This window comes from Brassica napus, chromosome C2 (assembly GCF_020379485.1).
Source record: "Brassica napus cultivar Da-Ae chromosome C2, Da-Ae, whole genome shotgun sequence".
Lineage (NCBI taxonomy): Eukaryota > Viridiplantae > Streptophyta > Magnoliopsida > Brassicales > Brassicaceae > Brassica > Brassica napus.
Genome location: NC_063445.1, coordinates 9362382 through 9385555, shown reverse-complemented (window position 1 = coordinate 9385555; position 23174 = coordinate 9362382). Strand labels below are relative to the sequence as shown.

Below are 23174 nucleotides of genomic sequence, written 5' to 3'. Positions count from 1 at the left end.
TAATATGCAAAAATGAAATGGTATATACAAGGGAAAGTAGTGGGTTACCTTCTATGGAGAATGAGTAGAGGGAGATGCTCCCTCCTCATCGTCCTCAGGTGGTAACTCTTCAAGGTGCTCATCAGTAAGAGTGTCCATCTCTTCAATGTAGAAGGCTTGCCCGAACACAGTTGGTTTCTTCATTTTCTCCTTGATGTCAAAGTGGAGAACATGCCCTTTACCCAAATGGAGATCAATCGTGCCCTCTTTCACCTTAACAATTGCTCCTGCTGTAGCTAAGAATGGCCTTCCAAGAATCAATGGGTCCTGAGCCTCCTCACCCATCTCAAGCACCACAAAATCTGTAGGTATCTCTTACCTTCCAATCTTCACAGGTAGGTCCTCTAAGATGCCCACAGGGTACTTCACTGAACGATCAGCTAACACCAGAGAGAGTCTACACTTCTTGTACTGAGTGAATCCAAGCTTCTTTGCAACAGACAAAGGCATCACGCTGACACTAGCCCCCAAATCGCAGAGACATTTCTCAAATACCATAGGTCCAAGAGCACAAGGTAGTGTGAAGCATCCTGGATCCTCTAACTTCTGTGGAACATCAAGCCTCTGGATGATGGCACTGCACTCATGGGTAAGAATCATCATGCTTTCCATTTCCTTCTTCTTTGCAGCTACAACATCTTTCAGGAACTTGTTGTATTGAGGAATCAACATGAAAGCATCGATGATGGGAATTGCAACCTGAGCTTCACTCATTTGCTTCTCAAATAATGCTTTGTACTTCTCTAGCAGCTGCCTCTTGAATCTACCAGGGAATGGTAGTTTGGGTTCATAGGGAGGAAGAACAAGAGAATTCTCACTTGCTGGAGCAAGAACTTCACCATCTTTCACAGTTTTCTTCGCTTCCCCAACCTTTCCTTTACCCTTGGCTTCCACAATCTTCTCCAAGATTTCATCATTGATTTTCTCATCAACAATCACCACTTCATCATCTAAGTTGATGGCCACCTCTTCACCTAGTTTCTCAGCATCCCTAGTGAGGATTGTAGGAGGTAACTGCTTACCACTCCTAAGGGTGATAGCTTTGGCCTCCTTGGGGTTTTGGTCAGATTTTCCAGGTAGAGATCCTTGCTGGCGAGTCTGGTGAGTGTTCATGGAAGCAAACTGATTCTCTAAATTCTTGACTGTAGAAGCAAGATGTGAGAACTTGTTGTTGAGCTCATTGTAGCTCCCATCAATCTTGGAATGAAGGTTCTTCAACTCATAACCAACATGTTTCTCACTTCTAGTCTGAGACTCCAAGATTTGTTTCAGCAGGGTGTCAGTGCTGCTCTCTTGAGGAGCAGAGGAACCAGATGAGGGGTTTTGCTGAGGTTGATAGCTGCCTTGCTGGTTGTTTCGAGGCGGATAACCACTCTGTTGGTTGTTGGGATAGGATTTCTGTTGGTAGTTGTTGTACTGAAAGTTGGGCTCTTTTTTGTACCAGCTACCATTGTTGTTGATGAAACACAGCTTTTCCTGACCTTCCAAACCCTCAACCTCATGGACAACAGGGGGTGTCTCTTGGCTTGGGTTACCAACAAAGTGCAGCTGCTCTTGTGTGGCTTTATCAGCAAGGAGGATGTCTATCTTATCATGTAGAGCTTTCAACTCTTTCCTCGTCTGCTTATCATCTGTTCGACTGCCTCTGTCGTGGTGTCCACTGTAGACTGCATCACTCTTTACCATGTTGTCAACCAGCTCCTCTGCATCTGCCTCAGTTCTCCCCAAGAAGAACCCATTGTTAGCTGTATCCAGTCTGGCCCTATACTTAGGAAGAGCACCACGGTAGAATGTGCTCAGCAAGCTCTCCTTAGAAAAACCATGGTGTGGGCATTGAGCTTGGTAGCCCTTGAATCTCTTCCAGGCTTCACTGAAGCCTTCCAAGTTCTTCTGTTGAAAGCTGGAAATCTCATTTCTCAGCTTAGCAGTTCTTGAAGTAGAGAAGAACTTCTCCAAGAATGCTCTCTTGCAATCATTCCAAGTGGTGATAGAGTCGCTGGGTAGAGACTTCTCCCACTGACGTGCCTTATCCCCCAAAGAGAAAGGGAATAGCTTGAGCTTTAAGGCATCTTCGGACACACCATTGGTTTTTGACAACCAACAGTAGCTGTCGAACTTGTCCAAGTGATCAAATGGGTCCTCTAGAGCCAAGCCATGATACTTGTTGTTCTCGATCACGTTGAGGAGTCCTGACTTGACCTCAAAGTTGTTGGCTGCCACAGCCGGTGCTCGGATTCCTAGTCTATGACCATGAATGTTGGGCCGGTCATAAGTACCAATGGGTCGAGCTGCCCGCGGTTGGTGTTCTGCCCCTTGCGGTGGATCTGCCATATCAATATCCAATCTCTGCAAGTGGGCTTGTTGTTCTTCTTCTCTTCTAGCTCTAGTACACTCCCTCTCGAAAGCTCTGATGTCTGCTACTAATGGAACTAGGTTTGATGGACCTTTGCTCCTCAAGTTCATACACCTGAAAGTGAAAGGTAGGTGAAGAAGAAGAATCAGTAACAAAACAAAATTAAAATGACTTAGTCTCAAGCAAGTGACTAAATCTCAATGTTTAAATCTACTCAGAATTTGGCAACGGCGCCAATTTGATGTTAGGAGTTTTCAAGGCTCCTAAGACAAATGTTGTAGTATAGTGATTGTCGAACCAGTTCTGAGGGATATCAAAGCACCGAGAATGCAAGTACTCACTTAATCTAAGTGCAACCAATGATTTAGATGAGTTTTAAGCTATGACTAAAACTAAAAAGCAATAACAGAATGATACTTTCTTGACTAAGGGAAAAGAGAACTCATGGGCATAGGGATTAGACCTTGGGTGATCAAGTTTCGAACTAAGGATGACAAATGATCAATCAAACTATCTACCTTAAGCCTAGACACAATTCTAAGCAAGCTCTATGTCTAGATGAATTCTCATTTGCTAACATATCTCAAACATCAAATGTCTTTGGTTGAATAATATGAAAGCAATCATTACAAATAAGTCTATTAGCTATTTTAGCACCTTTAACAATAAATGTCTTTGGCAAAGTATACTAAAAGCCTAGGAGAATTGTCTCAGGCATTTCATCAAACACCTTTCGGGTGGGAAATGCCTATTGATCAACTTTTGAGTGGCCAACTCAGAAGATGCATTAGGAATACTCTACTAGCAAGGAACAAGAATGATATACACTAAAACATCCTAGAACTAACCTAATCACCCTTAATCTCCCTAACTCATGAATTCAAAAAGTGATTACTCACTAATCTCCATGATTCCTCTCAAACCCATATTGGATTTCAGATTAACCATGTAGAGAAATAGATAAGAAATCAACAAGAACACAAGAACATAACAATCAAAATCCAAGAGATAAACTTCTCAAGAGAGTTTTTTGTGTATTTCTCAATAGATCCCAAGATAATCTCCTGGTGGCTACCAAAGATGTTTAAAACATAGGTTTTTGAAAAGTAAAAACGTGCATAATGAAATGACCAAAAGGCCCTTAAGAAATCATGAATTCGCCAAACAAATAGACGCGGAGCAACCTCGGCACGTCGCTGCGAGAGGTCGCTCCCGGGTCGTTTCCTCGCGAGCGACCTGACTGTGTCGCTCCGAAGACGTCGCTCCCGGCTTGCTCAGAAACCATAGACGCGAGCGACCTTAGGGTGTCGCTCTAGGAGGTCGCTCCCGGCTTGTTCGTCGCTCTCAAATCGACACAACCCGAGCGACCTCTGGGTGTCGCTGCGGTGAGGTCGCTCTAGGAGCTGGAGCGACTTCTCCTTGTCGCTCTAGGAGGTCGCTCCGAAGCGTAGATGGCGAGCGAGTTCATGGCGTCGCTCCGGTAGGTCGCTCCCATGCATTGCTCGTCCAATGATCACTCTAATCACCTCCCTTGAGCTCCAAATGTACCCAAATGTCTCCAGGAACTCCATGTGGTACTCCAATACCTAATGGAGACATATATATGCAAAATGCAACCTAGACATGGCTAAATCCTAATCTATATGATGAAAATGCACATGGACGAATGGATAAGATAATGGAAATATGCAAGATATCAGAAGGCCATTTGAATAACTAATCAATGGTTGTGGATTAATATACATGCAACGTAGATGGTAGAGATCTTCTTTTGCATGATACGATAAATATGATATTAGGTTTTCAAATTGTTTTCTCCTACTAAGATCTGTAATTATTGTGTATTTTCTAACTGCCTAAGTTGTTGTTCATGTATTAATATGAAACTAGAGCTTGATGGGTTTGGTTTTTACTTTTTTATAAATTATTTAGTGATATTCTTAAAACATATAGGTTATTAGATATTTTAAGTTCCTACAAATTATTTAGTGATATTCTTAAAACATATAGATTATTTAGATATTTTTAGGTTCCTACAAACTTACCCGGATCCGGAAGAATCCAACTTGAATCTTGTTCGAAAATTTATAATACCCGAACATAGTTTAACTTCAAATCCAAAAACTCGATATATATCCATAAAAACTGATATGTATCTGAACGAATACATGTATGCCCATGTCTAAATGATTTAGTAAACAAATAAAAATAATTTTGTCAACCGGTTTGACTTCTTGTCACTAATGGAGTAATTTCATTTAGACACGTGGAATTATTATGGTTAATACGTAAAATAAATGACATCGAATTATAATGGTAAATAAAATTAATGAAGTAATTTGGAAAAGTAAAAAAAGAAGGTAAAAAATGTGATAAGATCTTGTGTTTGTTCCGCAAGTGTATGCGTAAATATTTATCTAAGATTTTATGTTTGTTCTTTTATTATAGGCGTAAATCAAAGATTTTGTGCTTGTTTTAATATTCTGGATTCTAAATTGATGTAGTTCCTTTATTATAGTCGTGGAAATCACATTTAGGAAAACAATGTAGTTCGTTTGAGTTATTAATAATTTGTTTCCTTCTTTGTAGTTCGTTTGAGTTATTTTAGGAAAACAATTAATATGTGGAAAAGACAATTATTTCTAATGTAAGACTAATTTAATTTTCAATGACATTTGGCTGTAAAATTGTGTAACTTTTAGGGTTAATAAAGTAGATGTCAATCTATAAGTGATTGATGATCATTGTCTCAACGCATGTGTTAAATTTTTGAATTGATTTGTTAGCTTTTTCTGTTAGAACTAAACCAAATCGGTTATCCTGAGTAGAGTTGTTAGATTCGGGTTTAATATGGACTTCCAACTTAAAATCAATTGGCAATTAGTGGATTGGCCCTAACTTTTTATATATTACTTAATGTCTCTTAGAATTCCCGATGTAGGATATATCTCCCTAATACCCCTCCTCGAGATGATGGCTCTTATCGGCCAGAAATCTCAGAACTTTAAGACATTTATACTCGGTCGAGCGAGTTTAATACAACATTTATACTCGGTCGGAATGGTTAATCACGACCTTTATACCCGGTCGGAAGGGTTAATATTAATTAGGAGTTTGGATATTTAGGAACCTGGACTCTGATACCATGTTAGATTCGGGTTTATGATACCATGTTAGATTCATGTTTATTATACGCTTCCAACTTAAAACCAATTGACAATTAGTGGATTGGCCCTAACACTTTATATATTATTTAATGTCTCTTAGAATTCTCGACCGTGGAATATACATCCCTAATAAAAGTTTAACGGCAAAGCTCAGAGAACATAAATTACTTTTATTCGAACTTACACTGCAAAAATTCTGAGATAATAACAGAAAAGAAGGTGGCTTTTGATATATCTAATATTTATCAAAACCTATGCATGCCCTAGAGGACAACAAAAGCACACGATACCACAATCATCAAAACATAAACCGTCACGGAAGAAGAAGAATAGTGATGAGCCACCGCTGCTCCGGTTCCACCACCTCCTCCTTGCCCGCCACCGCTTTCTCCTCCGCCGAGAGTACCGTAAGGATAAGGAGGAGTATAAAAGTAAGGATACGGAGGAGAATAATACGTAGAAGGTGGTGGTTGGTTGCAACAGCCTGTCGGAGGAACAGGAGGGCAGCGAGAACGTGGCGGTGAAGGCGGTGGAGGAGGATTACCGTATGGAGAGTAGCCTGTAGAGGGAGGTGGCGGAGGAGGATTACCATATGGAGAGTAGCCTGTAGAAGAAGGCGGCTGAGGCGGTTGGTTACATGGATAAGGAGTGCAGAGACCAGAGTTTGAATCCGAAGCTGAGTTTAGATTGACAAAGCTGAGAAGTGATAAATAAAAGGAAATAAGAGAGATACAGAGAGAAGCTTGAAGAGACAACATGGTTACTTTAGCTAGAGAAGATTGAGTTTGGTCTTTGGTTGCAAGATGAGAATAGATTGTTGAGACTTAATAGTAAAAAGAGATAAACAAATTTCATGTGTTTCGTAGTATCTGCCGCATGGCATAACACATGTCGTAAGTTTTGGAGAATTTTTGAATAAAAACGTTTTTTTTTTTAGTGAATGTAGACAAATGTTGTCGTGTAGTGACAAATTAAAGCGGATTTAGAGCCAGTTACAAAAAAAATCATGGGTTTCAAGATGAGTGTGAAAAGTTTGGATCTCTTGTTATGTGAAAGATTAACCATGGACTTCAAGTAGTCAGTAAAGAAGATCCCTAACTTGATTTTGAAGAAATTAAGCTCTTATCGTTTTTTTTGGTCGACAAGTTTGGGCTTAACCATGCCCCTTTTCAAAAAAAAAAAAATTGGGTTTAACCATCTATTATATAGGTTAAGGCTCCGATTGGTAAACATCGCTTAATCGCATAAAAATTAATTAAGCTGTGATTTTTTAAAAAATTTGCGGAGTGGCAGAGTATATGTTAGATTGATTAAAATATTTTATATGGTATTTAATTTATTCACTACAAGAAAAACTCAATATAGCTACAAAATTAATCGTGGCTATTACTTAAAATTCGTGGCTATTTAACAGATAACTACAAATAGCCGCAAAACATTTTTGTTGACTATGAGCTTTGTGGCTATTGTTTAATTGTGGCTATTTGTAGTCGCTTTTCTACGACATAACAACAATATTTTTTCGTAGCTAATTTCCACAAATAGCAAGAGATAGTATTTGTAGCTATGATAGCTACAATAAGCCACAGCATTATTTGTGGCCATACAATTTTTTAGAATACAATTTTAATAAATATCTGTATATTAATTTGATATAATACATTTGAAACTTTTTTTTTATAATACAAATTTGTAATATATTATATATATGTTCAGCAATATATATCTAGCCAAAACAAATTATTTTATTACCAATAGTATTTTCGGTTTACAATTTTAAATTGGTTTACAAATGATATCTGGTTTACAAACTGGTTTAAAAATAACCTAAACCACAGTCGACAAAAAAATAAAAATAATAACCTAAACCTATGTCTTGGATAGTCTCTTGCGCCGCCATGAGGAACCTAAACCTATGTCTTGGATAGTCTCTTGGAGCTGAAGGGCCGTCGTGTTGCTCCGTTTCCACCAAGCGCGGCGTCGCGCTCGTACACACTATTTCACGCCGTCTTTTCTTCTTCCTCCACCTTCTGCTTCTCGTTCTTCGATTCTTCAACCTGAGAAAAAGTAAACAAAGACAAAGACCTTAGATACATTGGCTTAGTGACAAAGACGGTTAAACAAGCCGTCTTTGACCTTAGAAAAGACAAAGGAAAAAAGTAAATAAAGACAAAGAAGGTTAAGCAAGCCGCTTGGTCTTACCTTCAGGCAACGGCGCCAACTCCATCAGATGACTCGCCTGGATCTCAATTCCTCCGCCGCATATGGCACCACTTCTCCGCCAGAATCCAGTTCTTGAGACATATGTTTGACTGGATTCTCCGATCAATCTGTACTCGTCCATTTGTGTTTGAGAAAGGAAGAGAAAGAAACAACTAAACGAGAGATGTCTTCTGTTTGCAGAAGAAATGAATGTGGAGAAAGAAGAAAGAAGAAAGAAGAAAGAAAATCTCGGAAGAAAGAGGAGACAAAACCAAATAATTTTTGACCCTTAGATTAAAATGAAGTTAGTGGCTGAGATGGCAGTCTTGGGATTCATGGATTAGCCAATAAGGAAAAAGGACGGAGATTTCAACCATTAAATTAATTTAATCAATGGTGGAGATTGCATTATCATACTACTTTAAAGAAAATGAATAGTTTTTGTGTTATGCTTTATGCACGTTTAATTATATATATATCATTAAAATACTTTAAATTTTATTATATTATACAATACTCTTTACTTTACTACTTAACACTATATTTTAGTTTTATGATTTATTATTTAATTTCAATAGTTAAAAGCTTAATGTTTGGATATATGGTATAGTAGGGTTTAGAGTTTAAGGAATATGATTAAAGGGTTAAGGTTTAAAGTTTCAAATTTTGGATTTGGAAGTTATAACATTTGTATGTTTTTATTTAAAGTAGTTTAAAGTTTAAGCCATAAACTTGTGTAATTTAGAGTTTGAGATTTACGAAAGAGTTGAAGTTAAGCTCAAAATTTAGAGTTATGATTTAATTTTTTTCTATAAACTTATAAACTTTTTAATGAGAGTTAAATCTTAGTTTTAGCTATATTATAAACAGTAATTTGTTATATAATATATAATCTAAGAAACATTGATCTATTTTGAACAAAATATATAATTTATCAATATATGTTTGATCTTTTTTGTTTAATTTTAAGATGGGATTTAAGATTTAAAGTTTATTATCAAAAATTCAAGGTTTAGGGTTTATAATATAGTTATTGTTTGAGATATGTTTGGGGTTTAAAGTGTGATATAGAAATTTATTTTATTGAAAATTTGTTATAACTTATAACTCATAAGTGTTGAATATTATTCAGATATATTATGTATAGTTTATTTTAAAAAGTTTGGGATTTAAGATTTAAATTTATAATTGAACATTTTTTTAAATTATTGTTTAGGGTATATTTAGGGATTACATTTTCTTCAAAGAGCCACAAAATATGTTGTGGCTATATATTTCCGCAACTATGTTGTAGCTAGTAGTGGATTTGGATTTCCACAATTTATTTTGTAGCTAATTGTAACTCATTTTCTTTGAATATCCACAAATGATATTTTGTAGCTAATTAGCTACAAAAATCCACTGATTAGCTACAAATTATAATTTTTCAAAAACTGTGGCTACTTTGTAGCAATTTGTGGTGAAAAAACAGCAACAAATTTTTTTGTGTGGCTAATTTGTAGCTAAATCCAGTTTTTCTAGTAGTGATTATAAGAAAAACAAATTTAAATAATAAACTAATTACTTCAAAATGTGAAAATAATTAAAATTTATTTAAAATACTTTACTTCTTATTATAAATATTTAGCTAATTTTAATACATTTTTAATAATTGATTGACATCTTATAATATTATAAAACAAATTCTAATATAATTTTATCATTAAAATATTTATTATTATTTATTTAAAATTTTGAAATAGTATTATCACATAATTTAATAATATGAAAGTGTTGCTTTTGTGAATAATCCACTTAAACTCACTTTTCCACTTGATGAAAATTTTATTTGTATTTTGTCAGGAAAAACGCAAGTTTGATTTTTTGCATTTTTTTTTCACTCCGCAACTTTTCTTGATTGGTAAAATACTTGCGTAATCGCGTTTAACTAAGTACCCAATTAATGATATGTTAACTAATTCTTTTAGCATATAAATAAATTTTATAAATTTTTACTTTGAGAAAATGAAAAAAAAATTATATTTTGGTTTGGATTATTTCTTATTTAGAATTTTATTATTAGTGTTATAGTTATTAAAAATATATTTTCAATATTTATAATTTAATATTTTGGAAAAGTGTTGAATTATATTTATGCCAAAAAAAATCAACTTTAAAAGCTATTTTAGGCATATTGTTACTCACGTATAACTGTTGACTCACGATATGACAAATGATATAGTTAACTAAAATGTATGATTAAAATAGTTTGTTAACAAAAGTTAAATATTTTTTTGGTTTACCAAAAAGTTTGTGATTAATTTCGACCAAATTTGAAAGTTGATGATTTAAATGACATTTTCCCAAAAAAAAAAAGATTGTTGAACTTTAGCTAGAGAAGATGAGTTTGGTCTTTGAGTTGCAAGATGAGAATAGACTGTTAAGACTTATACTCATTTCATTTTGCAAAAGAAGCATTTTAACATTTTTACACAAATTAAAAATTATGAGAAAACATGAAGAACAACTTTGATTTGGTTTGAAAGCACAACAAAACTATTTACCATCAATTCTGTTAAAACTAATTAGATTATCTACAATTCATTAATACTTTTATCTTCATAATAACATTTAGCATCAATTCTATTCTAATTTTTTTTGTTACTTCTTCCTTTAAAATAGATATTGATATTGCTCTTCTATATTTCAAAGAAAATAACCGTTGTGAACAGTCACAAATTAAGCAAGAAGACAATAGAGAACAAAACGCATTGAGGCAAATACCTGTTTAGGGTTTTTTATTATTGTGTGAATAATTAATCTTACAAACCCTTAGACCCATATTTATAGCAGCCTCAAAACCCGATTTCCTTTACCCTTTAGGAATACATACTTATCTAGAAAAAGTAAATTTCCTAAACCTACAAAAGGCATACCGTAACGCGGGGGTCTGCGGCCCCCGTACCCCCCAGATGTCAACCAACCTTGATAGCGAGTTTATCTTCCTTGCGTCCGATCCACGAGTGTTGGGTTTTTACTGGTGCACAGATATTTAAGACATACAGATGCAACAAAAATAATATCTATTTTTTTAATTATAAAATTATTATATGAAAATACATTGGAACAAGCTTTATCTCTATTGTACAAAATTAATGTTTTAGTGGTAAAATATATTATGCAAAAAAAAAGTGGTAAAATATATTCAAAATCATCTTATTATGAACTCATGACCAAACTGAAACAGAAAAGGCATTTTGATACTAGTATAATCGAAATACTATCTTCGGTATTATAACTTTTTCAAAAAAAAGAAAAACGACTTAAATGTGGTATTATTCAAACGACATGCAAGAAAGCCAAGAGGAATGAGAACAGAAAATCTTACCCACCTCGTCACACACCATCTTGGTCTGGTTCAGGAACAAGAAGCAATGCCTTAATACACATTTCTTTACCTCAGTTTCCAATAGCTTCTGAAAAAATGTGAGTTCACTTCTAGATGACCCAAGCTTTGTCTGAAACCCCAGCTAGAAACAAAGTCCATTCCCCTGAATCTTCATTCAAGAATTTTGAAATTTAAATCAAAATGTTTATTAATAGAATTATTTATTAAAATGTTTTCAATTAATGAGAATAAAAAAAAAGAATAAATCATTTTAGGCGTCGGAATTTAAATGAATCGCCGAAATCATATATATAATGAGGCTCTTTTCTCTCTTTTGAGAGTGTCCACGTAGACAGTTCATGGGTCCCACCAAAATCATCTTTATTCAAAACCGAAGCGGAGACTCCGATCGTCGTCCACCACGATCAAAGCTATTATGTCATTCAAAGAGATTTGGATTCTTCATCTCCCCCTTGACTCCACCTATATAAACTCTCCCGAATCCAAATCTTCTCTGAAAGCTTCCATGGATAAGAAACAGTCAGATTTCCAGATCCAACGCTTTGGATAAAGCTCCGGCAATATCGAGCAGCGCATCCATGGCTAAGAATCCAGCGAAATCACAACAAAATCTCCAACTGAATCGAGCACCGGTTCCATGGATAAGAAAAAGGGGGTTGCTTGGCTCTATCTACATCCCTGATGAGAAGGTATTGTTCCAACTAGCATCTTATATTTGATCTTAATTTTGTTTTTTAAATCTTCTAACCTTGATCGCAGAATTCGGTGATCATGGATTTATTCCTGCTGCTCGCGCTTCCATAAAGGTTGTTTGAATCTCACAATGATTTCTTTGTAGTTCTAGCAGAGAACCTTCTTGAACTAAGAATTGAAATAATGTACATAGTCTTTAAAAAAGAATCAATCCTTTCTTGGTGAAGGACTTATTATATATGTATCCTTGCAGAGTGTTTGAGAATCGTTGCAGTATGCGAAGCATTTAGCCGGTACAAGAATCCAGATGCTGTTCGACAAGTTCGAGAGTATCCTTTTTCTCATTTAGTTGTTTCATAGTGTTTAATCCATGGTAGCGTTTTGACATGTTTGCATCTTTATTAGTTTCAGGTAAATCGAGTGGAGATTTGATTTGTGTTTAGTTTGGTTTACTGCACTAGCTCCTGTTGTATTAAATCTGCCTTTAACTAACTTAAACATTTATAGACTGCCGAGTTCCTATGTAATGGGGATGTTGCCAGTATTGAAACAACAAATGGATGGTGCTATGGCTCATGCCCCAAGTTCTCATCATGCACGTGTGCCGGCCTGCCATGATGAAAATGCGGTTGGAGTTGCAAGGTAAGAGGAATTGCACTATTTTACATTATCCTTTTGCAAATTGTTCCCATACAACTCTCATTAGCTTCACAACTAACAAATAGTCTCTGATTTTCACTACTAGGTACCGGGTTGAGATGTTAGTTATTGATGTATCTGACACCGCCGTGTTCGTTACTTTTGATGGTGAGATGAACAAGTCGACCAGTGGTCCTGCTGTAGCAGCGTCCATGATAACGTCTGAAGAATATTCGTTTTTTTTTGCTAATTCGTTTTTAAGGTACTGTCATGTGATGTTGAACATGGTGTCACTTCTGCAGAAGATCGAAGGTTCCCTTTTTTGTTTCTTTTTTTTTGTTCTTGTCTTGTAGTAGAGGTTCTTTTTAATTTGATTCTTCAAACTGATTTGCTCTTTTTTCTTCTTCTTTTGGACAGAAGCCATGCTCAAATAACCTTAATCCTAGAAAGACCGGAACTGGAACATATGTTTGAATGATGGAAAAGAGTCCCTTCGATCAGAAAAAGTTTCCCTTCCTGAGTTCAACCTTCATGGTCAACATGACATCTTAATGGAAAAGAGTCTTATTTCTCCTCATGTAATTGATACAGATTGGTGTGCTATTTGAGGTTAAAGACTATTAGTACTTTTCAATTCCTTAGTTTTGTAAGAATATGCCATATAGTCTACCTTAAATTCCACAGAATACTGAATAGACATCAACTCATTGAGTTTGAGGTAAGATGTTAAATCTTTTCTATCATCAGCTAAGTCGTTTTTTGACACAAGACTTTTATACCATTGCATTGAACAGCTCTGTATTCTTGGAAATCTCTGTCCTGAAACTGCTGAAGAAGCAGTGGCAATGGTTCCTTTTCTCAAGGTACAATAAAGAAAATTCTAACCTTTTCTATTTTGTGGAATAGCTTTTTTGTAGACAAAAGGAAGAGCTTACAGTGAGTAAGCAATTGAGAAAATGCTCAATGATCTCTCCCTTGTCTAGAGATTCAAATAGTGCAAAAAATCTCGAGATCTAAGATTTTAAACATATGTCAGGGTGTAATATTCTCTTTTTAGCTGATGCTGTGTGTTTGTAATTAAATTATTAAGAAAGGCAGTGACAGATTAGGGATGTGAGCAATCCATATACTAAATAATCATGTACACTGTGTTATACCATATTGATCAAATATATGATTCAATTTGCAATATAAAATTGTTTTAAAAAAGATTTAACATGCGTTCAAAGAGAGATAACAAAGTACAATTTCTTACAACATGACTATTTAATATTTTTTATGGAGACATCTCGCGACATATATGATCAGGGGGATAAAAGTCTACAAACTTTAAGATTTTCTCTTACATCTAAAACGTTTTACAAACAAAATTATAAACAGTACATTTTTTAACCCCGTGCTTGCGTGGGGCTCCGCTACTAGTTTGACATTGAATAACGCAAAAACATCATTGTTTATTGTTTTTTTTTAAATAACATCATTGTTTCGTGGGGAAAACGCGGGATATTAAAACTGGACTGGTGGCATGGTGCGGTTTGTGATGATGGAAAATAAAACGAATTCCGCTCCGCAGAAGTATATATAGTCAGCATTCACATTCCAAGATTCCGCAGCTTAATCTCGAGTTCAGGGTTTCACATGGAGAATTTTTTCGCTCAGATGTTTGAGAGGAATAGGCGAATCAAGGAGCAGGTCAAGCAACAAGAAGATCTCTTAAACCAGAATTTAGCCTCCACGTGCCTACTCGCCGGAGTTTCTTCTCCGTCTTGGCTATTGTCTCCGTCTCTACCTTCCCAAACTTCAGGTAGTGTACCTCTCTGTTTCTTGTTAGTAAGGTCTAGCTATTACCTTGTCAAGTTACTGTGCTAGGAATGGATTATAGAGTCTTAGGGTTCATCAGCTTAATTTGATGTTGAATGTTCCTATTCACACAGCTAGGTTTTATGCAGAATTTCATCAGAAATTGAAATTGTTTTCTCATTATTTTTTACATGGGAATGAGTAATAGCCTAAGCTTATTTAAGCTAAGCTTTCCTTTAACGGTTTTATATATGTTTTTGTTACAGCTGAAGTTTAAGATTCTGTTTTCTATATATTCTCATTTTTGATATATGTTTTTGTTTGTAATATGTAATCAGAGTTGAGTAAGGAGGAGATTATCTTAGGACGCCTAAGCCGTCTCGTTCCATATCAACAGCCCGTCAGTCTTCTAGCTGAAAATGGAGTAAGACAAGACCTGACATCTGTGGTAAGTAATCCTTTAGAAGAGCGGTTGCCCGAAGAAGAGGAACAACACCAAGACCTGTCACAAAAATTAGTCACAACTGTTGGGAATCATTCTCACGAGCAGGATGCTAATATTGCATTCCCTAGGGATGTCCCTGAGGAGGAGAGACTGCCAGAAAGTCCCTCAGCCAGTTGCAGAGGAAATCGAAGTTGCTTGTCTCCCGAACACTCTCAGAGTCAGAGAGTTATAACTAGTCTTGATGCTACATCTCATGGACGTAGTAGCCAAGGGAAAATGGTTTCCAAAAACGTTCCAACTGCTGGCTGCGAGCGAAAACCATCATCATCTCCCGGATATTGTCAAGATGAACAGAACCAAACACTAGTGTGTTACCGCTTGATAAGATTCAGAGATCCAAGTCACGTCAAAACGCATTTGAGCGTCGTAGTAGTGCCAAAGCTTCGAAGAGCCGTTCAAACTGTAGAAATGAGCTCAAACCTTGTCCCGGTGGAAACACAAGCCTTGAGATTGCTTCTTTAAGGTCCGAAAGTGTTTTTAGTGAAATAAATGTATTTAAGCAAGATGAGAAGGAAGTAGAGAACAGCGACTCTCAAGGTAAAGGAGGGGATCAGTGTATTAAGTTAAGCTCAACTAAAGAGTCTTCTACCTCACTTCAGAAAATGGTTTCGGTGCAAAAAGCTTCCAGTGGGGATGCTTCTACTTCTATCGTACCAGAATCTCTATTAGCGTCTGGTCATGTGAATGTAATGAATGCATTTCAGACCATTGAGACAACTGATGAAGTGTCTGTCAAACTAGGTGAGCAAGTGGATGATCCCCAAAGCGGAAGTTGCAATGAATCAGCTTATCTAGATGGAGGAACGAGCATCTTTCAGTCTAGAGGATCGGCAGCACGGGTGTTGGATGCGTCGTCTCTCACTGATTCTGAAGTATATCTCTCCGCAAACAGTGAAATGAATGACATTGAGGATCATAACGTCTTAAAGAAAGACGCATGTCACAACCTCAGTCACTATGATGTCAATGGATCTGCATCTTCAGATCTCTATGAAGTTGAGTTACAAAAGATGATTGAATCTGCGTCCTCAGCTGATTTACGATTTGTAGAGGTATTCATTTCATGTTTAAAATTTTTCACATATTAATAAAATACATTAAATTTTTATTATAAATACATTATTTTTTGTGATTAACTATTTTCCACATCATTTAGCCATTATAAGTTTAATAAACACATTTAATCTTTTCAAAAATTATAATTTATAATTATTATTTAGGGAAAAATATCATGAAAATAATTTAAAAAATATATTTATTTTTGAAACATTATTTTGAGAAATTATTTTAAATACATAAGTTGGGTACTACCTTTCAAAAATTCACTCGATCAAAAATATCTTAGCAATTAGGTATAAAGTTTAGTGATTATTTTTTATGGTTTAATATTTAGAGGTATGGTTGATTATTTTTAAACATTTATAAATGATTTAAAATGGTTAGTTTAGTTTTTTTTCATTACAAATTTAGGTATTTGTGAAAATGATTATCTTTAAAGATAAATTTAAAAAGTGGTATCAAAGTTGTGGTAAACTTGAAATTTATCCATCTTAAACAAAAATCACTAAACTCTAAACTTAAGTTATAGTATTTGTTGCTAAAAGAAAGATGTTATAGTATTTTTGATTGAGTGTATTTTTGAAAAGTGGTGTCCAACTTAACGTATTTTAAACATTTTTTTTCTAAAATATAGATCATTTTGAAAAAGAACAAGTATTATTTTTCACTTGGAAAAGTATAGCCGCTCAATTCAGAAATATGTCTTCGTTCCTTGCTCTAGACCAGAGGGTAATAAACAAAATTTACTTCACATTAAGTACGGTAGTATCAAGCATCTCTCAAACTGCACATGTGTATTTTAATTGTCTATGCTTTTATGACTTTATTAATCGTCTGCGAAGAGATTAAACTACAGTACAGCTCAAGCTGTAGTTTGCATAATATTTTCTTGTGTTCTATATGATGTGTTATTAAATGAAAACGGACATTATACAGGCTTATCTATTCAAGGAAGCTGGATTTATGAGTCTTACCTCGCTTTCCTTCAGACCCGATAAGCAGCCTAGTAGCAGGTTCAGCAAGGCTAACTTGTCTTGTAATTCGAGTTTGATAACTGTAGGGCCGCGATTACCAGAAAATGAACCTAGGCACAACAAAACTGTTTCCAACAGCACTTCATTTGTTCGTCCAGTAGAAAGCATTTTGATATATTTGGAATGTTGGGAATGTCCTAAAATCATTTGTACTTAGTGTTGTTAAAGTCGTAACGTCGAGATTCGACAGTCGTATAATATTAGGTGGTTATAATGTTTTGCTAGAAATCACTTATAATCTATGAATTGAGAATTCATTGCTAATATTATATGATCCTACAGGGTCACACACCTAAGCAGACTGGATACGGTTTTATATTTATTGCTGCGTAATGTATATAATACAAATATATGATATTGGTATAATATATGTTTGCATGTCAAACACGTTAATGAACGTGTGTTAAGCCCACTCCTCCCTTTAGTAAGACTTTGGGTTAAGCCCATTATTAACCTAATTAAGTTTATAATGCGAGGTAGATAAGAGGACGTGGGGCTAATGTTTTTGCGTGGAACAAAAACGTGGCCGACCAATACGAAACCCTAAGCGATAAAAGAGTTTGTCAAATTCATTGAGATTTGATCCTGACGACATTAGCATCACGTATCGATCCAGTTTGTGTGCGTGTGGATACCGGTAGAGTCACGACGTTTGGAGTGCTTGAAATCTCGACTTGGTTTATTCATCTTTCCGCTGCGAGTAACCAGGTATATTCAAAACCGTAAGATCTAGATTTATTTCAGTATTTACATGAGATTCTAGGCAACTGAATTCATAACTTGATTTATAAATTGTTATAAACCGGTTCGAAATCCAACAGTAGTATCAGAGCCTACTTGTTTAATACTAAACTGAATCTTATTTTATTTATATATTGATATAGAGAAAAAAATTTGGTTGATCTTGTTAAATTGTTTATTGATCGTGTTTATATAAATCGTAGGATTATAATCTGATTGTAATCGCTCGTTTTGAAATTGTTTCGAATCCCCTATATATTAATTGAGGAACATTTGAAAAGATGTAACCTCAATTTTGTATTAATTAAAATAGGCCCCAATGCATATGTGGCACTCAATTAGGTAGTCAATTACATTCAATTGAAAAATAAGTAGGTCCACATTCGATTTTTATATGTTGTTAGATACATAAGTTGGTCAAACTATATGATATAATGATATGATATGTTATTTTCTTTCCTTAAATCAAACCTACGGAATTACCATAAATGACTAATATATATATGACAATTAATGATTTTAATAATAAAGATTTGATAACAATTTATATCTCCTCCATCATTTTTTGTTTAATTTTATATTATTAAAATAAATTAAACAATCAAATTAGCTATAAAAGTAAAATTTAGATTTTTTCGTATATGTTATATTTTGAATTTTTAAAAACGACAATAAATGACTAAAACTATTAAAATTATTATGTTAAAAATTAATGATCAATGGTTTAACATTTTTATTATAAGAAGATACACATGATTTTAAAACCATATGAGTAAAAAATATCATTTAATAATAAAATAAATATATATATATATATATATATAGATTAAACACTATATACCATAGGATTACATAAATATTTTAATATTAAAAGTTTCAATGAATTTTCAAGAACATTTATAAATTATAAACTTATTAAAGATTTCAGATTGAAAATTTTGTTATCGATGATTTAAATATTTTGTTATAAAATGATATGAATGATCATAGAACCGTATGATTATAAATTCTTATTTAATAAATAACTATATAAAATATACTATTCTTAGAAAAATAGGTTGGTCCATCTTAACTTATATTACACTTTTTATTAAACTAACTATCGAATTGATAAATAACGTACCAAAAAATGTTTTGCACTTTCCTTAAATAAAAGCTACGAAATTACCTAATATGATTAACATATATGTGAAAATTAATTATTATGAATAATAAATATTTGATAACAATTTTTGTATCTTAGTTCTTTTTAAAAAATTTTATATTATTAAAAGATATTAAAAATCACATTAAATATATAATAAAAAACATTTATATTTTTTTATATGTTATATTTTGAATTTTTCAAAACGTCTATAAATTATTAGAAATTTGAAGATCACCACTCTTAAAATTTTGTGATCAATAGATTATTTTTTTGTCATAATAAGTTACAAATGATCATAAAATTGTATTAATATGAACTTTTATTTAATATTATAAGAAAATACACATGATTTTAAAACCATATGAGTAAAAAATATCATTTAATAATAAAACATATATATATATAGATTAAACTATATACCATAAGATTACATAAATATTTTAATATTAAAACTTTCAATGAATTTTCAAAAACATTTATAAATTATAAACTTATTAAAGACTTCACATTGAAAATTTTGTTATCGATGATTTAAATATTCAGTTATAAAACGATATGAATGATCATAGAAGTGTATGATTATAAATTCTCATTTAATAAATGACTATATAAAATATACTATTTTTAAAAAAATAGGTTGGTCCATCTTAACTTACATTATATTTTTTATTAAACTAACTATCGAATATTCGAATTGATAAATAATCTACCAAATATTGTTTTTGCACTTTCCTTAATTAGAAGATACGAAATTACCTAATATGATTAACGTATATATGAAAATTAATTATTATGAATAATAAATAATTGATAACAATTTTGGTATCTTAGTTCTTTTTTTAATTTTATATTATTAAAAGATATTAAAAAAACACATTAAATATATAATAAAAACATTTATATTTTTTCTTATATGTTATATTTTGAATTTTTCAAAACTTCTATATATTATTAGAAATTTGAAGATTCTCACTCTGAAAATTTTGTGATCAATAGATTATTTTTTTTGTTATAATAAGTTACAAATGATCATAAAATATAACGCATATGAATTTTTATTTAATAAATATTCAAACTAAATAATATATATATATATATATATATATATATATATACTAATGATTTAAAACAACAAGATTGGCTGATCAATTTAGTTGTCCTTTTGAAATCTTTCAAAAGTATGTGAAAGACTAAAGTCAAAGTAAATATGGATTTAGAATAGTAGTTATATTTTACTAACCAAAATATCGAAAAAAACCGAACCGAATCGAAACCAACCCGATATCTGGATTGAACACCCCTAATCCAAATGAAGCCAAACTATTGTTTCATTCTCCAAAATATAATAAAAATAATAACTTAATTCCGCGCAAGGCGCGGATCTTATCCTAGTTAATTGTATTTGAATTGACATTCGTAGATATTTTCAATCTGTACATGTGAAATTAATGATTCATGCAAGAATATTAATTTAGTCACCCAGAAATGTTCGTGCGGTTGATTAGTGCTTTGAATAAAGTAATATGCACTAGCTAGATATCAATGAATTGCATATGTTGTTTGTCGCACGTGTACGTATCGTAATGTGCTCATGCATGTTTAATTGTTAAAGGTTAACAAGTATTATTGTAATACATACATGTATGTGATTTCCAAAGCATGTGATTTTCAACTGTTATAATTCGCATATGCAAATTTTGAAACCCGATTGATTCAGTATTGGTTCAACCGGTCAGTCCAATTAATTTGGTCATTTGACTAGATTTTAATTAGATTAAATTCTAAAATCAAATATATAAATAATTAATTTATTTTAATTAGATTAAAATTATTTTAATTATTTGTAATCCAATTAAAGTACATATAAGATATGTATTAGTTATATTTATATTTTATATTAGATATAAATTTTAAATATAAAAGTAAATTGGATTAAAATTTATTCCTCAATAAATTTCAAGTATTTTTGATGTCTACCCAATCTTATCAACCATCAAGGCTCGTTTCGTTGTAAGATGGGCTTGCCAAATCAAGGTGTCTGCAATTACATGAGTGAGGTGGATGGTAACGGTTACCATATGAATTAAGATTGGTTTACTTGACTACGCTATCAAAACGGTTTTGGGCTTAGAGACATAGGTTGGATAAGACATAAGATGTCATCTGACAACCAAGAATTATATTGGATATAATTAGTAAAGTGTTGCTTACCTAAATAGCTATACATTCGGGCGTGAACCAAAGCTCACTCGGATTTTAGTGAAATATGGATCTTGGATATTATATTCAGTTTGAGAAAAATGTTTTGAATATAATATGAGTTTTCTTAATTGTTAAGATTTCTCTAATTCCTGAACATCATATTAATATTCGTTATTCCTCTATTCTAGCAATGTTAACTCCTCACAACTCATTTTCATTCCAATATGCCCTTAAGAAGGACAAATTGAATGGATCAAATTTGCTCTAATGGTATCAAAACCCGAGAATTGTTCTCAAACAAGAGTTTAAACCCTACTTGGAAGATCTGAAAAGGAAAAAGACTTTTGAAACATCGTCTAAGGGTATTTACGTTATAGAAGTAAATGTTACTACTTCTGGTTCTACTTCTTGGGTATTGGATACCGGCTGTGGTGCTCATATTTGTACGAATATGAATGGCCTAAGCAACAGTAGAATTTTGGAGAAATGTCAAGTGGACCTACGGGTGGGAAATGGAGCAAGAGTTGCTGCATTAGCCGTGAGAACATTTCATTTGTCTTTACCTTCAGGCTTGGTTTTAGAACTTAACACTACAGGAAATGTGGGTATTAATAGCATTAGATCATAGCGTTTATGACATTTTTGCTATTATATAACAATACTTGCTTTTTTAATAGCGTTTTTCAATTTTAAACGCTATATTTGTTATCGCGGGAAAATAATTTTTTAGCCACCTTAGCGAAATTTGGCTTTGACAAAATATTTCGATATGATAAAAATTGCTTTTTTTTTCTTATGTCATTTTCTTGGTTCTGGTTATGAACGAGCCTCGAACGACGGCGTACAGACTGGTGATGATAACGACGCACGCCTCCATCCTCTTTCACTGAGTTTGCGACCATCAACTCAGATCTCGCCGGAGACGTCCCCGCCGCCGCTTCGTCTAGCAGTGGCACCACCATCAGCCGCTGCTCTCTCTACCACCGTCTGAACCTCCAGAGCCACCAATCCCTCCAGACCCACCAATGTAAAAGTTTCTTCAATCCCCTGTTGATTCAACCTTCGGGATATTGATATTTGGGTTTGGATTATCTTATTGTTGTTTGTGGGTTTGATGCAGCGGAACCATAAGAGATATTGAGGAAGTTCTCGGAGAAGAACACTCGGCGCTCAGGGACTTACTTATGTGTTGACAAAGGAGTTACTTATGTTGCCATTAAGGTTTGTAAAATAACCTTAAAAGTTTCCAACTTTCTGGTGAGTTTCTCTTGGATGCTTGATGGCTGATGATATGATTTGTGGGTGTTTTGTATGTTTGATTTAGAAATGGAAGTGGATGATATAACTATGCACACAGGCTACAAAGGTGGACTTGAGACAAGTAGGTTTCTGAGAAGCAGAGTTGAAAATGGTTGTGGACTGACAAGAAGAAAGAAGGATCCAGAATTCATCAAAAACATCTCTTGTTTGTCTTTAAGTTTCATATGACACAGAATTCTCCGAGAACAGCTTGCTAGTTGCTAAGTCTTCCGGCAATGATCATGGTTTGTTCTCTCATCTTCCATATCTCAGTTCAATAATTTAATCATTTTCGAAGTCTTACAAACACCAGAATCTCTATTCATGGCTAAAGTTTATCTTTTTGCCCGGTTCTTGGATAAAGTTTGGCTTTTTCCTTGTTTTTGTTTCACCTATATTCTCTATGTTACGATTTTAAGTCTTTGCTTGGCAACATTTTATGTATTTACTCTGTTTCTTGTCTGTTTTGGTCATGAAGAACACCTGGCCAAAGTTTTTTCTTTGATTTATTCTTGTCGTGTTCTGGCTTGTAGTGGCGGCTTCAACTACGGATAAAGCTGTAGCTAAACTGCCAAATGCACCAGTTTTCTCATGTTAAGTCCGGTTTAGATAAAAGTATGGTGCTTTGATTGTTACGGCAGCAGAGAGGGAGCTTGGAACCATGAGCTTGATTCATTGACACAGGTTGATCTCAACAACTGCGAAGTTTCTTTGCTTTCATTTTAGTGGTTTGCCTTTTCCTTATGTGAGAAAGTGGGGTTATGGTTATACTTAAGCAAATCCATATTTTAGAGCTTGATGCTTTTAATTCATGTTTACATGTTTAAATTTTTTATGGAAAACTATATGATTGTTCAATAAGTGGAATCAGGCTATATTTAAAAATTTGATTGTAAATAACATTCT

At 33.7% G+C, this 23174-nt stretch overlaps 1 protein-coding gene, 2 long non-coding RNA genes and 1 other non-coding gene across 6 annotated transcripts; 2 read left to right on the top strand and 2 right to left on the bottom strand.

The window, feature by feature from the left end:
* The first annotated feature begins 1855 nt into the window (after nt 1–1855).
* LOC125582611 lies at nt 1856–1962 on the top strand. Its single transcript, XR_007320068.1, has one exon. It is a non-coding gene; the product is annotated as a small nucleolar RNA R71 (small nucleolar RNA).
* Nucleotides 1963–5714: 3752 nt separating this feature from the next.
* Nucleotides 5715–6400, bottom strand: LOC106379263 (polyadenylation factor subunit 2). The gene has a single exon (XM_013819268.3). The coding sequence runs from the start codon at nt 6315–6317 to the stop codon at nt 5823–5825; it is 495 nt and encodes a 164-aa protein (XP_013674722.1). The 5' UTR covers nt 6318–6400; the 3' UTR covers nt 5715–5822.
* Nucleotides 6401–7286: 886 nt separating this feature from the next.
* On the bottom strand, nt 7287–8080 carry LOC125581525. The gene is made up of 2 exons (XR_007319145.1): nt 7762–8080; nt 7287–7616 (listed from the first exon to the last, which is right to left on the bottom strand). It is a non-coding gene; the product is annotated as an uncharacterized LOC125581525 (long non-coding RNA).
* A 2980-nt stretch (nt 8081–11060) lies between these two features.
* Nucleotides 11061–13672, top strand: LOC106380880. 3 transcript variants are annotated; one of them, XR_007319146.1, is made up of 6 exons: nt 11171–11838; nt 11909–11955; nt 12096–12171; nt 12350–12484; nt 12588–12793; nt 12899–13621. It is a non-coding gene; the product is annotated as an uncharacterized LOC106380880 (long non-coding RNA). The 3 variants fall into 3 exon arrangements; XR_007319148.1 differs by having other exon boundaries at nt 11172–11838; nt 12096–12484; nt 12899–13199; nt 13276–13672; XR_007319147.1 differs by having other exon boundaries at nt 11061–11838; nt 12096–12484.
* The last annotated feature ends 9502 nt before the right edge of the window (nt 13673–23174 follow it).

Bases quoted from the DNA above. Each gene is read 5' to 3' on its own strand.
- LOC106379263 (XM_013819268.3), bottom strand. From the start codon at position 6,317: ATGTTGTCTCTTCAAGCTTCTCTCTGTATCTCTCTTATTTCCTTTTAT.